The sequence below is a fragment of the Trachypithecus francoisi genome, unplaced genomic scaffold, assembly GCF_009764315.1.
Source record: "Trachypithecus francoisi isolate TF-2019V2 unplaced genomic scaffold, Tfra_2.0 Lachesis_group11, whole genome shotgun sequence".
Lineage (NCBI taxonomy): Eukaryota > Metazoa > Chordata > Mammalia > Primates > Cercopithecidae > Trachypithecus > Trachypithecus francoisi.
In genome coordinates this window covers 103,586,905-103,603,689 of record NW_022681456.1, presented here as the reverse complement: position 1 = coordinate 103,603,689, position 16,785 = coordinate 103,586,905, and the positions used below count along the sequence as shown (strand labels likewise).

General features: G+C 40.8%; 2 protein-coding genes across 16 annotated transcripts in view; both read left to right on the top strand.

Annotated features, from left to right (window-relative positions):
• The window catches only part of PPFIBP1 (PPFIA binding protein 1), a 151,363-nt gene extending 147,628 nt beyond the window's left edge, over positions 1 to 3,735 (top strand). For 10 of the 15 annotated variants that reach the window (XM_033222570.1, XM_033222584.1, XM_033222583.1 and 7 more), the window contains 2 exons: positions 529 to 594; positions 732 to 3,505. In XM_033222570.1, coding sequence (XP_033078461.1) covers positions 529 to 594; positions 732 to 818 — 153 coding nt within the window. In that variant the 3' untranslated portion in view covers positions 819 to 3,505. Of the gene's footprint in view, positions 1 to 528; positions 595 to 731 lie in introns of all 15 variants that reach the window. The other 5 variants (XM_033222575.1, XM_033222574.1, XM_033222569.1 and 2 more) reach the window with 4 other exon arrangements.
• A 314-nt stretch (positions 3,736 to 4,049) lies between these two features.
• REP15 (RAB15 effector protein) lies at positions 4,050 to 5,525 on the top strand. The gene has a single exon (XM_033222568.1). It carries the CDS (start codon positions 4,489 to 4,491, stop codon positions 5,197 to 5,199), a length of 711 nt encoding a protein of 236 aa, XP_033078459.1. The 5' UTR covers positions 4,050 to 4,488; the 3' UTR covers positions 5,200 to 5,525.
• The last annotated feature ends 11,260 nt before the right edge of the window (positions 5,526 to 16,785 follow it).

Here is a 16,785-nt window from a genome sequence, read left to right as displayed (position 1 = left end):
TAGAGATCACTTTTATGTTCCAGGTACCATCTAAGCCCTTAATGTATACTATGTTTGTGGTAACCTTAAGACATGGCGAGCATTGTTATTCTCATTTTGGAGATAAGGAAACTGAGGCACAGAGAGCTAAGTAACTTGCCCAAGGTCCCCAACCTGTCTCTTTGGCTCCAGAGCTTATGATATTTACCTATATTATGCCATCTCTGTATTAAAACATGTTAGGAATGGACAGGTTATTCTACCTAGCCTTTTCAGATTCAAGTCATGGGACTGCATATTTCCCTTCTAATCCACAATGCTTTGGTACTGTTAGCAAAGGCATTAGACTAGCTGTGTCAGTAAAGTGTCTCTTCTAATTTTTCACTTCCGATTGCAGTGGTGAAAGGAGATTATCACCAAAAGTGTTCTGTTGCTCCTACCCCATTCAGTGCTATTTGCATTATTTCCTCTTAGACTTTTGTTCCTCTCGTTGCACTTTCCCTGAAATTGTGAAAACACGTATGTCATGTTATGGTTTGTTCTTTGCAGATGGAAGATTCAGAAGGGACCGTGAGACAGATAGGTGCATTCTCCGAAGGCATCAACAATCTGACAGTGAGTTTGTGAAATGAATTGAAAGTGTTATTCTATAAATGTCTTTTAACAACCCCAAAGGACCACATGTCTCTTGGAGAATGTGTGGTTCTGAGCTCTTGGCTCTCAGTGTGACTCCCTGTCTCCTTGTTTTCCAGCACATGTTAAAAGAAGATGACATGTTTAAAGATTTTGCTGCCCGTTCCCCCAGTGCCAGCATTACAGATGAAGACTCAAATGTTTGACTGTAGCCCCTGGAGGAACATTAGGAACGCTTAGTCTTTTTTCTACTTTCTTTTCCAAACACTCACAGTATATACAACAGGCAGCGGATTGTCTATTGTTTGTTGTTCCAGCTTCTGCTGTTGAGAAGTTTAAACAGGAAGCAGGAGTAATGTGCCGATTCCGAAGTGGCCACAAAAAATAAGACACTGGTGACTGAGAGTATAATTGTTTTTCTTCTATTTAATGTAAAAATCTGTGATATATTATATTTAAAGTGTTGCATTTAAGATGAGTATTTTACCGGAGTGTTTCCTTTCGCATCCGCAGTATGGAGGATTTGGGGAACAGTAACTAGGATGTGAATGATTTTGTCACATCAGTGTTCACTGGAGCCACCTAAGTAGGACATTATGTTATTTCAGAATCAATATGTGGAACTTCTTTAAGCATTCAGTGTGCCCACTAAATGCCAGCCACACCTCCACTTGCCTCTTACTGTCTTATTTTTATATATTTTTCTAAATATATGTATATATACAGTACATAGAAAATAGAACATTTATTTTGACCTAAGGATGATGGTGAAAAGATCACATTTTCTAAACAATCTGGTGATCAAGAACGTTCATATACCAGCTGGTTTCTGAAGAGGTCAGAATGATCTTTCTCCATACTGACTTTTAACAATGTTGATCATTGAGGCTAAATTAATATATATGAAATATTCCTTTTTGATGACACCACAAAATTGTTTAAAGGTTTAAAAATTTCAACCTTAATCTTGGATCCCTTTACCTCATATGGAAGAACTTGAGGGACATTAGTATACTTTTTTTTTTTTTTAAGATGGAGTCTCACTCTGTCACCCAGGTTGGAGTGCCGTGGCATGATCTCGGCTCACTGCAACCTCCGCCTCCTGGGTTCAAGCCATTCTTTTGCTTCAGCCTCCCAAGTAGGTGGGATTACAGGCACGCGCCACCATGCCTGGCTAATTTTTGTATTTTTAGTAGAGACGGGGTTTCACCATATTGGCCAGGCTGGTCTGGGAACTCCTGACCTCATGATCCGCCCGCCTCAGCCTCCCAAAGTACTGGGATTACAGGCGTGAGCCACTGTGCCTGGCCTTTTTTTTTTTTTTTTTTTTTTTTAAGTGACAGAGTCTCACTCTGTCGCCCATGCTGGAGTGCAGTGATGTGATCATAGCTCACTGCAGCCTTGAATTCCTAGGCTCCAGTGATCCTCTCACCTCAGCCTCCCCAATAGCTAGGATTACAGGTGTGTGGCCTCCCACCCCACCCCACCCTTCACACCTGGCTGATTTTTCAAAAATTTTTTGTAGAAACAGGGTCTCACCATGTTGCCCAGCCTGGCCTCAAACTCCTGTCCTCAAGTGATCCTCCCACCTCAGCCTTTCAAAGTGCTGGGATTACAGGTGTGAGCCACTGTGCCTGGCTTGAATACACTAACTTGAATACATTCAGAATCACCTCCTCTCCCCAAAATGTGTAGAAATAGTTTTTGAGGAAACCAAAAGCCAAGCAGAAACCTTTACAGTATTGTTTCTTTTCTCCTTGTTAACTATATCATTGCATCAAAAAACTAACAGTCTGCCTAAACATGTTCATTGTACATTTCTCAGGCTATCAATGAATGGAGCTTTTTAAAAAGTTGAATATTTGTCTGAACATTTTATTTCAAAGTTCAAAAAAACAGAGGCTGCAAAATTCATTTTATAATGGCTATTTTGTGATGATAAGATGTAGTTCATGTTTTTCTGTAGCACTGGGCCCAAATATTCTTTGTAAAGAAAATCACTGCAGCAAAAATTGTTACTGTGTTTATTATATTTGTAGAAGTATTAGAAAAATATTCTATTTTTTATTCAGTGCTACATAATTACCCACGGTAGCCAACCCTACAGAAGACAGGTTTTCACAAATTGAGGTGGAGGTGGGCAGTTCAGTATCTGCCATTGGACTTGATTATAAACTGTATTTGAATATCAGTGGTGTTATCTTTTAAGTTGTCAGCAAGTTACCAAGGTATTCATTAAAGAAATTGTAATATCAAATTACTGTTTATTCATAACAATTGATTTGATGCTAATAATAATTTTCTTTAAACTCTACCATTCATTATGTGGTAACTGTATTGGACTTACTTTATTTGGATTTTATTTTAATGTGACTAGATGTCACCACTCGAAGAAATCAATTTGTTCTTAGAACCTGGTTGAAAATACCAGGAGACTGTTACAGATGTCAAATTTTTTTTTTTTTTTTTTGAGACGGAGTCTCGCTGTGTCACCCAGGCTGGAGTGCAGTGGCGCGATCTTGACTCACTGCAAGCTCTGAATCCTGGGTTCACGCCATTCTGCCATCTCAGCTTCCCAAGTAGCTGGGACTACAGGTGTCTGCCACCATGCCTGGCTAATTTTGTTTTCGTATTTTTAGTAGAGATGGGGTTTCACCTTGTTAGCTAGGAAGGTCTCAATCTCCTGACATCATGATCCACCCACCTCGGTCTCCCAAAGTGCTGGGATTACAGGCGTGAGCCACCGTGCCCAGCCCAAGTATTTTTTATTCAGGATGGCATAACCTAACTGATAATATGTAATAAGGTTAAATTTTTTTATGTGTTTTATTTACAAAATATCATACACTGCTGGTGTTACCATATGAAAGGAAATAAAGTCAATTGATAATTGCCTCATTTTTATTGCCCTTATTTCATTTTCCGTTGTTCATAGTAACAGGCTTTGTTTCTGATACAGCAAATAACACAATCTCTTTATAAACTGCCATAAATTTGTTTGAATGGAGTTTATAACATGTATCAACAGATGGGAATTTGAGGCCTTTGAGAAGATTTTGTAGGAAAAGAAGCAAATGACCTGGGGAATGAAGAATATGGCAGAAGGTAAAAGAAATAAACAAAAAAGAAAATAGGAAAAGCAAATGGAAATGACTCACCTACAGACTGGAAGAAGTTATTTGTAGAAAGAGGTGTATGGGTATTTAAAAAACTAACATAGGGCTGGGTGCAGTGGCTCATGCCTATAATCCCAGCACTTTGAGAGGCCAACACGGGAGGATTGCTTGAGCCTAGGAGATCGAGACCAGCCTGGGCAACATGGTGAAACCCCACCTCTACAAAAAATACACAAAAATTAGCCAGGTGTGGTGGTATACACTTGTAGCCCCAGCTACTCAAGAGGCTGAGGTGAGAAGATCACCTGAGCCCAGGGAGGTTGAAGCTGCAGTGAGCCATGATTGCGCCACTGCACTCCAGCCTAGGTGGCAGAGTGAGACCCTGTCTCAAAAAACGACAACAAAAAGAACTAATGTGCCATTTTTACTTTTACTAAAACTTGGAAAGAGGAAACATATGTTGGAAGAGATTACCAAAGGTTAAAAGTAGAGCGAATATAACCTAGATAGAACAGACGTTTTGTGTGAAATTTAGTATCTTTAATAAGACAGCAGGAAGTGAATGAATACAACACACCCAACTGATAGAGAGAACATGTTTATTTAGCTGTATGTATATATGCTTAACTACACCCAAGGAAGCTGTAGAGTTAGAAAAACATGAACCATTAACAGATGTGACCTCCTTGCAGAACTTTTACTTTGAAAAAGAAGTACTCCTGAACCAGATTCACATGTGTGATATTTGGATGCAGAGAAAATGGGGCAGAAAGCATCGCAACAGTTGGCTCTGAAGGACAGCAAAGAGGTGCCCATCGTCTGTGAGGTGGTCAGTGAAGCTATAGTCCATGCAGCTCAGAAACTGAAGGAGTACCTTGGATTTGAATATCCTGTGAGTCAACTCTGCCCAGCTGCAAATACTCTGAATGAGATCTTCTTAATTCATTTCATCACTTTCTGCCAGGAAAAGGGAGTTGATGAGTTCCTGACCACCACCAAGATGACCAAGCACCAAGCCTTCCTGTTTGGCGCAGACTGGATTTGGACCTTTTGGGGATCCGACAAGCAAATCAAGCTTCAGCTGGCAGTACAGACTCTGCAGATGTTTTCACCTCCTCCTATGGAATCTAAACCTTATGACCTTTCCAATCCAGAACCAAGGGTAGAGGAGTCTTCCTGGAAGAAAAGTAGATTTGATAAGCTGGAAGAATTCTGTAACTTAATAGGAGAGGATTGCCTGGGTCTGTTTATCATCTTTGGTATGCCAGGAAAGCCTAAAGACATCAGGGGAGTTGTCCTGGACAGTGTCAAAAGTCAGATGGTGAGGAGCCATCTGCCAGGAGGGAAGGCTGTGGCTCAGTTTGTCCTGGAGACTGAAGATTGTGTCTTCATCAAAGAGCTGCTCAGAAACTGTCTGAGTAAGAAAGACGGGCTGAGAGAGGTGGGCAAGGTTTATATTAGCATTCTCTGATTTGTATTTGTATTATGTGACTGGCCTGTAAGAGGAAAAGAAAAAAAGATTCTAATAAGCAAGCTCATCTATTTGCATCATTCCAGCATGAGATTTTTTTTTTCATTTGTTTTCTCATTGATTGAAAATGATTACTGGGATCAAAGTATATTAATGTCACAATTACAGAGGGAGAGAGCAAAAAAGGAAACTCTGGCTCTGCCTATGATTTAAAAACAGTTCAGGAAAAGTTATAATTTAGTTTAATATTTCATTCACTTATTCAATAATAAAAATGGGAAGAGAGATAATAAAGTCACATTTAAAGTTTGATTTGCAAAAAAAAAGTGTCTTTGTTTGAAATCATAAGTCTAGCACTCAAAAGTATAAAATGTGTTTTTGCATCTGTTGGTGGGAGATGGGTAAAGTAGTAGGTAAGGCTACAGAGCAGGTTTCATTACATTTGTAACATCAGTTTCAAGCTATGCACAGTGGCTTACGCTTGTGGTCTTAGCTACTCAGGAGGCTGAGGCGGGAGGATCGCTTGAGCCCAGGAGTTTAAGGCTATAGGGAGCTGTGATTGTACCACTGCACTCCAGCCTGGGCAACAGAGTGAATCCTCATCTTTAAAAAAAAAAAAAAAAGTTTTGGTTCAGGACTCCTGAGCAAAACTCATATTGTTCTTTTCCTCTTAACACTTATTACCTTATTCTGCCTTCTCCCTAGCTGCTGTCCACACTGAGAGGACTTTGATGGGATTTGAGATTCACTTTAGTGTTAGCTCTGCCTATGATTTAAAAACAGTGACCTATAAAACTATTCCTTTTAATAATACTTGTTTCGCCTTTGTAGTAAGGAAAATGTATTTACATATAATAACCATTTTTGCTTAAAAGCCAGTGTGGAATTATAACAGTATAAAGAGGAATCACCATTATTTATTGCACTTGTAAGTCAAGTCAGATGCTTTACATATATTAGCGTGATTTTCATGTGTCCTCCATGACTCTAAGAGGTTTGTATTTGCCAAATCAAAGAGGCTAGGTAACGCATAAATCTATTAAGTGGCTCGTAACAAAAAAGTAAAGTCTGCCCAGTTACAAAGCCCATATTCTACTGTCATGTAAAGAAAATTCCCTGTAAGCCTATAAATTATGTTGAGTAAAAATCAATTTTAAAAAAAAAGAAGAAGAAGAAAAGAAAATTAGCCAGGAAGGGTAGCTGTGATTCCAACAGTTTGGGAGTCTGAGGCAGGAGGATTGCTTGAGCCCAGGAATTCAAGACCAGCCTAGGCAACATGGTGAAATCCCATCTCTACAAAAAATACAAAAAGTAATGGTGATGTGTGTCTGTAGTTCCAGCTACTTTGGAGGCTGAGGTAGAGGGATTGCTTGGGTCCAGGAAGTCAAGGCTGCAGTGAGTCGTGATAGCGCCACTGCACTCCAGCCTAAGCAACAGAGCGAGACTCCATCTCAAATACATAAAAAGAAAATTCTCTCATTTTAAACTACTGGAATTGCTGAGACCACAAAGATGTTCACCTGCAAAGATGCTAGCTGGTTGTTGTTGCTCATTTTTCCTCCATTTCCTGGCCTTAATCTGTGGCTACATTTCGTGTTGTTGAACAATCTGTTTACTGATATGCAGCCATTAAAAATGTGGGGTGAAGCCTTTCACCTGCATCCAACCTCTTAAAACCGTTTCTGTTTCTGACAGTCTTCTTATGGCCTTGGCCCCTTCTGTGGTTTGGAATTTAGAGCATGTTCCTATGAGGCTAAATTAAGACATATGAGCGCAATGTGGCGTCATGCAGGTATTCCAAAGTAAGAAATACATTTGTTGCTGTGATCTGTATAACTGAAGCACGTTGCAGTGCACTCTGATAGTTTGTCCGACATCAATTTGTAAAATGCTGACTGCAAGCCACCAAATTGGTATGACCATCAATAGGTTACAATGCAGACTTGTAAAAACTTTGTCATGGTAGGAGTGAGAGATTTTGAGTTTAGTTGAGGACAAACCTGCTTAAAATCCCAGCTCTTTTATTTACACTTATCCAACCAAACCTCTGTGCTAGTTATTCTCAGTTCAAACCTCCACATCTACTCCCCACCCTGTCTGCCTTCTTCTGGGTTCTGACTGCATCACTCTGGCTGCCATCCAGTGGAGAGCACGAGATCAGAAAGGGGACAGGTCTGGAATGTATTAGCCCCACTCTCCCTGCCTCACTAGGACGCTTTGTTCCAGACAGCTCCTGTCCAGCTGGCCCTTCTCTGAGACTCCAGCTCCCTCCCCTTCCCCTCTCAGGCCATTGTCCCTTCCAGGTTGCTTCATCATTCTTGGTTAGTTCCTTGCACCCTGCCCCCACCCTGTAGATGTCCTTTTCCCTCAGGTGGACTTGAGGGTGCCATTCGATTTCTTCTGGAGCCCTAGTGCCTCCTGATTTTCCCATCTAAAAACTGGAGATGACAATACCTACCTCATAGAACTGCTATTAGTTACAAAATTAAGAATAATCGGCCAGGCCTAGTGGCTCACGCCTGTAATCCCAGCACTCTGGGAGGCCGAGGCAAGTGGATCACAAGGTCAGGATTTTAAGACCAACCTGACCAACATGCTGAAACCCCGTCTCTACTAAAAATACAAAAATTATCCAGGCATGGTGGCGCATGCCTGTAGTCCCAGCTCCTTGGGAGGCTGAGGGAGGAGAGTCGCTTGAACCTGGGAAGCGAAGGTTGGAGTGAGCTGAGATGGCACCACTGCACTCCAACCTGGGTGACAAAGAGACTCCGTCTCAAAAATAAATAAAAAATAAAAAAAATTTAAAATGCTTAGTACAGTAATCCAAATCCACTCTTTGATTCTTTATCCAGCTCAGTAAACAGGATCCACAGCGAATATAAAGGTGCATCGTTAACTTCAATCTAGATTTAGGTTTAAGAGCATGTTCCTGTTTTCTTTCTATTGAGCCTGGTGTTCTTCAAATTAAAATAAGCCTTGCAACATTGGGGAACATCAACCCCCAATCCCTTCTCTTCAACTTTATCTCCCAAAGAAGTCCTGGGGGAAAGTGAGGAAGGGAGCATTCATAATCCCCGTGGTGCCTGTAGCTTCAGGAAAGAAGAAAATGATGTCTATTCTCTTCGGCCTCAAGAAATGGCTTTGTTTTCCCTTCTATCAATGTTTATTCACCCCCATAGCCCTCTCTGTGAGGAACCTGGAATAGGAAGAACATATCTGCGGGCTTCTAGTTGTCCTTCATTAGAAATTGGCATGAAAAAGTGTTTAATAAAATGGAATATTGATATACACAATTACTTGTCAATTAAAAATGATTTTTTTAAAAGAAGGTGAGTATTGGCAGAGATGTCTGTTTCCTCTTTTTGGTAGTGAGGTCTCCAATAGCATAGAGGCAAGCTCAGCTTTTGCAATTTGGGTTAATATATTGCAAAAAAAAAAAAAAAGGCTTAAAAGTATAAATGGAAGATAGATTCATTCAAACATAATTGCTGAGTGCCTATTATATGTAGGGCTTGTTCTGTGCCCTGCCAATCCAGCAGTACAAAAAACAAAGTTCCTAGTCTTAGGGAGTTTCTATCTTAATGGTGGAAGACAGACAAACACGTGCAGATGTTTAAATGCATATTTTCAAAACATCTCACGCCTGTAATAATCCCAGCACTCTGGAAGGCTGAGGCTGGCAGATCACTTGAGTTCAGGAATTTGGAACCAGCCTGAGCAACATGATGAAACCCTGTCTCTACTAAAAATACAAAAATCAGCCTGGTGTGGGGGTGTGTGCCTGTAGTCCCAGCTACTTGGGAGGCTGAGCTGGGAAGATCGCTTGAGCCCAGGAAGGGGAGGTTACAGTGAGCCCAGGTCCAGCCACTGCACTCCAGCCCGGGCAACAGAGTGAGACCCTGTCTCATAATAATCATCAATTTTAAATAACATCAGGAGTAATGCAAAGAAAAAGCATGATCAGGGAATAAAGAGTGTTAGGAGGTGCTATTTTATATTGGGTGGTGAAGGAAGGCCTCAGTGAGGAGGGGGCAATTAGCTAGAGATCTGAAGGAAGACACTGAGCATCAGTGCAGACATTTGGGAAAGAGTGTTCCAGGCACAAAGAACTGCAAATGCAAAGGACCTGGAATGGGAGTGGATGTGAATGTGGATAGCAAAGGAAGCTGACGTGGACAGAGCAGAGTGAGCTGGAGGTGAGAGGTGGGAGATGAGTTTGCAGAAGTAGCCAGCAAACTGATCAAGCTCTTCAAACTTGTAAGCTGAAGCAAGGACTCAACTATTCTGAGTGATAGGGGAGAGAAATGTCTTGACTGACCTGTACCTTAAAAGCCTCACTTGCAGCCAGGCATGGTCGCTCACACCTGAAATCCCAGCACTTTGGGAGGCCAAGGTGGGTGAATCACTTGAGGCCACGAATTCAAGACCAGCCTGGCCAACATGGTGAAACCCCGTCTCTACTAAAAACACAAAAACTAGTCTGGCGTGGTGGCACATGCTTGTAATTTCAGCTACTCTGAAGACTGAGGCAGGAGAATCAATTGAACCCAGGAGGCGGAGGCTGCAGTGAGCCGAAATCGTGCCGCTGCACTCCAGCCTGGGTGACAAAGCAAGACTCTGTCTCAAATAAACAAACAAACAAACCCTCACTTGATTACTGGGGGGAGACTTGATGGTAGAAGAAAAAGAGGAGAAGCAGAACTCAGGTAAGCAGCTAGGAAGCCATAGTCATCCAGATAAGAGAAAAAGGTGGCCTGGACCACACTCATACAGGAGGAGGTGTGAAGAGGTCAGATTTAGAATGTAGTTGAAGGTAAAGTGTACAGCATTTGCTGATGATTGGATGTGGGGTTTGAAACATGTAACCATCAGTTGCTGTATTTCCAAATGTCTTGAATAATAAGAATATATGCAAGGACAGAAATAAATTTGTCTTTGACTTTCCTTTATTCAAAGAAATCAAAAGATGGAGAAAAGCATTTTAGAGAAACAGTGTCAAGGTACATGACTGCCAGACAGGCACTGCATGACTGGGTGCCTCACTGAGGAAAAAGTAACTAAACATGGGCAAAGGAGATCCCAGAGGCAAAAATGTCGTTATACGCACTCTTTATGCACCTTTGTCAGAAGGAGCACAAGAAACAGCACCCAGATGCTGCTGTCCCCTTCTCAGAGTATTCTAAAAAGTGCCAGAGAGGTAGAGGACTGTGTCTGCTAAAGAGGAAAATTTGAAGACGTGGCCAACTCGGGCAAAAGACCCATTATGAAAGAGAAATGAAACCCTATATCCCTCCAGAAAGGGAGGCAAAAAAAAAAAAAAAAAAAAAAAAAAATAGCCCAAGAGGCCTCCTTTGGCTTTTTTCTTGTGTTCTGAGTATTGCCCCCGAATCAAAGGAAAATATCCCGGCCTATCCATTGGTGATGTTGCAAAGAAACTGGGAGAGAGGTGGAATGACACCGTTACAGATGACAAGCAGCCTTATGAAAAGTAGGCTGCGAAGCTGAAGGAAAAATATGAAAAGGATATTGCAGCAGACTGAGTTAAAGGAAAGCCTCATGTAGCAACAAAGGGAATTGCCAAGGCTGGGAAAACAAAAAAAAAAAAGAGGAGGATGAGGAAGAAGAAAATGATGATAAACAAGTTGGTTGTAGCAGGTTTTTTCTTGTCCATAAAGCATTTAACAAACCCCATATACAACTCACTCCTTTTAAAGAAAAAAAATTGAAATGTAAGGCTGTGTAAGATTTGTTTGTAAACATTACGGGTTTTTTTTTTTTTTTTTTTTTTTTGTGCAATTAACAGACTACTGAATGTCTCTTTAGATAGCCCCGTCCTGGTGATATTTTTAATAGACACTAATCTTGCCTGGTACAGAATGGGGGTTGTAACTGGAATGGAAATTTAAAGTAGGTTCTTGTTGGGGCATAGCACAGATTAGTTATATATGAGGATAGTTTTTTCATCTTCATTTGTCTCTGCTGCAGCTTATATGATATAATTGTTGTTCTGCTAACTGAATACCACTCTGTAATTGAAAAAAAAAAAAAAGTTGCAGCTGTTTTGTTGATATTCTGAATACTTCTAAGCAAATACAATTTTTTTAATTGAAAAAAACATTTTAGCCCTTTGCCTTCAATAAACTGGGCATGAATAGGCCCAGGTGGCATCTTTTAAAGTGTTAAGCAGTAACTGTTCCCACGTTCAATGCTTCTGGGAGGTTACAGTAGTCAATTAATGTTTCCTTGGTGTATAGCGACCCCTGTCTGCAGGAATGCTGTGTGGAGTACACTCTCAAGAAGGAGGTGATGTAAAGAACATGCAACTTGGATTCAGATGTGGATATGAGTTTCAATGCTCATAAGAGCAGAGTCAAGTGGCTTAACTCTTTGTTTCCTTATTTGTAAAGTGGGAATGACTTCAACTACAATCATGCATTGCTTAATGGGGATATGTTCTAAGAAATGCATTGTTAGGCAATTTCATTGTTTTGTTAACATAATAAAGTGTACTTACACAGACCTAGACCGTACAGCCAACTACACACCAAAGCTATGTGGCATAACTCCTAGGCTACAAGCCTGTATAGCATGTTACTTTACCAATAATGTAGGCAACTGGAACACAATGGTAAATATTTGTATCTAAACATATCTAAACACAAAAAAAGGTACAGTTAAAATAAGATATAAAAGGTAAAAAATGGTACAGTTATATTGGGCACTTACAACGAATGGGGCTTGCAGGACTGGAAGTTGCTCTGGGTGAGTCAGTGAGTGGTAACTGAATGCGAAGGACTAGGACATTATTGTATGCTACTTTAGACTTCACAAACACTGTTCACTTAGGCTACGCTAAATTTATAAAACAAAAAAGTAATTGTGCTGTAATGTCACAATAGCCACAATGTCACTAGGGAATAGGAATGTTTCAGCTCCATTATAGTCTCATGGGACCACCATCATATATGCACAGTGGTTGATTGAAACGTCTTTATGTGGCAAGTGACTGTAACTCAAAGGAGACAAAGCTTGTGAAAATATTTTACATACCGAAGTGTAAGCTTACCAAATTTCAGAGAAACTAGTATAAATTGTAAGTATTCATGTTATAAACAGCTCAAAACCATAAATCAGACTCACCATTGTTTTTTTCCAAGTGAAAATTAAAATGTGAAGCTTTTGTTGATTTTAAAAATACTGCATACTCATTTAATTTTTTTCAAGCTGTATGCTTGGTGTAGAAATTCAAGTACAGAAATGGAGAAAGTGAAGTCTTCAGGAGTGTCTCCTCCATCCTCATATCCACTGCTTCAGATTTGCTGTTGACCCTTCCAGAATTTGTATTACAAAAAATAATTTTAAAAAATACACAAATGAGATTATATAATCCATAAATGCCTTATAACCTACATTTTTAAAAACTTAACAATATATTGTGGACAATTTGCTATGCTAGTAGATTTATATCCACTTCATCCTTATTAAGGCTGACACCAGTGGTTTTCCATCTTGCCTCAATATTAGATTAACTTGAAGAACTTAAAGTAAACAAAAAACAAAACAAAACCCTATTGCTCCAAACACATCTAGACCAATTAATCAGCATCTCAGAGGGAGTCTAGATAATTAAAAAAAAAAAAAAATCTCCTGAGATTATTCTAATGTTTAACCAGTATTGGGGCCCATGTATCTTAAGTAGTGTTGCAGGATTTTTCTCGGCTCCTTTGCTGGACTCCCAGCAGGGGCGCTCTGTCTACTAGGCCCAGTGCACTCAGCCCCTCGAGGGAGGGAGCACATGAGTGAGTCCAGAGTCCAGCCTGCCACTCCGCCATCACAGGAGCAAACTTTGTGCAGAGGCCACACACAGCCAGACCAGTGGTGTCACCTTGAGGGGAATGCAGTGGCACCCAGGCAAGGGTGCCTAAGACCTCAAAGTCCCAGAAGGGGTGTTAGTGTGCTAATTAGCTTTTTTAGTTCTGCCACCCACAGCCCAATGGATGGTGGCATGTTAGCAGCTCAGTCAGTTCCTGGCCGCCTCACATGGGTTGGCTGTCCTCTGCCGACCAGGGCAAAGGGTCAGTGTGACAGCCTTTCTGGGTACCCACACTCAGATCTCAAGCTCTTGTCCAGCATCCAAGAAAAATTAGGTCACCCTTGACAATTGAAGGATAGTGAGGGTGGAGAATTTTATTGAGTGATGAAAAAGCTCTCAGCCGAGAGGGGATGGGGAAGGACTGTTCATCTTCCCCTGAGGTCAGAAGGTCTCTTCCCTGAAGTCAGGTCATCTCCCATCTCTACCAACTGAGTCTGGGGTCTTTACAGGCACAGGATGGGGGTGGGTTGGACTGTAGGTAATACCGGAAAAGGCAACATTTGATTGGTTAAATACATTATTCAGAAAGAACCAATTGGGAGAGAGTGAGCAAACAGGAATAGAAGTTCTCCCTCTGGTCCATGGGCTTTAGGCTGTTCTTGGCTTGAAGGTTGGGTTTCACTGGAGACCCACCACTGTCTGCTTAGGATTTCTCTGCGTCCTGCCTCTATTAGTAGTACTCTGCTTTATATCAATACACCATAATAGATTTAACAAATACTGTTTTGATGGACATTTAGGTTGCAAAGTCTATACCTATACCTTATATTTGCATACTGTCTACCATACTTGTGAATAGACATACTTTGTTCACCTACTATAAAACAAGTTAGTCTTGAAGGCCAGGTGTGGTGGTTCATGCCTATAATCCTAGCACTTTGGGAGGCCAAGGTGGGTGGATCACTTGAAGCTAGGAGTTCAAGACCAGCCTGGCCAACATGGTGAAACCCTGTCTCTATTAAAAACACAAAAGTTAGCTAGGCATGGTGGCATATGCCTGTAATCTCAGCTACTTGGGAGGCTGAGGCACTTGAACCCGGGAGGTGGAGGTTGCAGTGAGCCGAGATTGTGCCACCGCACTCCAGCCCAGGTGACAGAGCAAGACTCCTTCTCAAAAAAGAAAAAAAAAATTAAAAAAAAGTTAGTTTTTATTAAAAGTAGCTTTTTAACACAAAGGATAAATGCTTGAGGTGACGGATACACCATTTACCCTAATGTGATTATTATACATTTTAAGTCTTTATCAATATAAATCATATACCCCATAAATATATATACCTACTATGTATCCACAAAAATAAAAATTAAAAAGTAGCTTTTATTGAATTAATCCAGGTTTAAATATAATAATAACCCATTGTAAAACAGCTTAATATTTAAAATTGTTCTACACAGGATCAGCTACATAATTTGTAGGTTCCAGTGCAAACTGAAGATGCAGGACTCCTTGTTCAAAAATTATTAAGATTTTTAAGACAGCAACAGCAAAGCATTAGGCCAAGCACAGGCCCTTCTAAGTGCAAGTTGTATGTCTATGAAGCCAGCCTGGCTTCTATGATATGTTAGATTACTTGGTCATAAAGTTTGAAAAATATATATATATTTTTTTCTGAGACAGGGTCTCACTCTGTCACCCAGGCTGGAGTGCAGTGGCACTATCTCGGCTTTCTGCAACCTCTGCCTCCTGAGCTCAAGTGAGCCTCCCACCCCAGCCTCCCCAGTAGCTGGGACTACAGGCACACATCACCATGCCTGGATAATTTTTGTATTTTTTGTAGAGACGGGGTCTTGCTATGTTGCCCAGGCTGGTCTAAACTCCTGAGCTCAAGTGATTCCCCCACCTCGGCCTCCCAAAATGCTGAGATTACAAGGGTGAGCCACTACACCCAGCAAAGAAAAGATTTTTATCATGAGTGAATGATTACACCTCTAAGATCATTCCCAAGTGAAAAATTATGTAATCTTAGTAACCCCTATGTGCAAGATATTACATGCTTTACTCTTTACACTGCGCAAGACAGATATTTTTGCTTGTTGATAGCATTAATAGCATTACAAATACATTTTTAACTTTTACTATAGAATGAAACTTACTGTACTTGATGCCAGGGAAAACAATAAGTACTTTTCTGGTTCCTCTAGCTCTGGTCATCTATCCATTTTAGTCTTAGGGAGAGAGTACAACAAAAGAACACATAGCAAGGTACAATGGGGACCTAAGTCTTTAATATCTTGCTCAAAAATTAAGAAATATTGTTAGAGCAGGTAGCTAGTTATGAATGAGCAGGGCAGGAAAGGGCTCCCCTTATACACACACACACACACACACACACGCCAGGAATTTCAGGTGACCATCAGGTGATTATTAACTGTCTTTCTGAAACAATAATTGGTCGCAGCCAGCACCAGGGAAAAGCAGTCTCCCAATAGATACAGAAAACCTGAAACTAGTGATCAGCAGCTTTCCAGTAAGATCTTAGGAGCGGGGTGAGTGTGCACAAGCATGCACATTAAGAGGCAAAATGGCAGAATTTAACTGGTATTTGATCTTCTAGGGACATTCCACTGGTAAGGGACGTTCAACTGGTAGGGGAAAAACGCCTCAAGTAAACATGTGTACAACCCCAGGAAACACACTATGCATGCTCCCCTCCAAAATCCTGGCAAGCCACTGTGCATGCAGACAGCCCACCCCAAGGGAAAAATCAGGGCAGAAGGGACACACACCCCAGGAAATCCTAAGTCAAAGGTCAAATGGGATACTTGTCTTTCAAGTCACCCACTTGGTCCTCTTCCCAGTGTATTTTCCTTCCTTTTGTTCCTGCTGTGAAGCTCTTTAATAAACTTTCACTCCTGCTCTAAAACTTACCTCAGTCTCTCCTTCTGCCTATGTTCCTAGGTCAAATTCTTTCTTCTGAGGAGGCAAGAATTGAGGTTGCTGCAGACCTGTACAGATTTGCCGCTAGTAACAGTATGAATATGATCATACTCCTTTTGTCCCTAAATTTCTATGGTATAGGACTTGCACTTTACTAAAACATACAAACTTGCAAGAAAAAGAGGCTGTTGCATTGACCCTACACTTAATGCCAATGCCCACCACGTATATTTATGCCTTTAATCATGACTGTCCTAAGAAAAATATTATTGCTCTCATTTTCCTTGAAACTGAAACTCAGAAAGGTTAGGTAGATTTGCCCCAAATCATAAAGAACGAGAGCCTAGATTCAAACTCCACCTCCATCTGATTAAAAAGGCCATGCTTTTGATCTTAAAAATAGTCTGAAGAGAGGAGAGAACACCATTGGAATATGGGGGCAGAAGGTGGTGTGATATGTCTACCAGCCAAGGAGTGCCAGCAACCATTAGAAGCTAGGAGAGAGGCATGGAACAGATTCTCCCTCAGAACCTCCAGAAGGAACCAACCCTGCCGACACCTGGATTTTGTACTTTTTAGACTCCAGGATTGTGAGAGAGTAAATTTCTGTTCTTTTAAGTCACTCAGTCTACAGTACTTTGTTCCAATCCCCTAGGAAACTCATACATCATGCTTCTATTTTGGAACAATAACAGGATGGTAAAAGTCCAGAAAAGATGATGATGATGAATATTACAAATACTTGTCCATCTCATGCTATTTATCTCCCTCTTCTACCTTACTGATTGATGTCCATGGCACACTGAATGTTCACAGCTAGAATATTCTTGGGCAC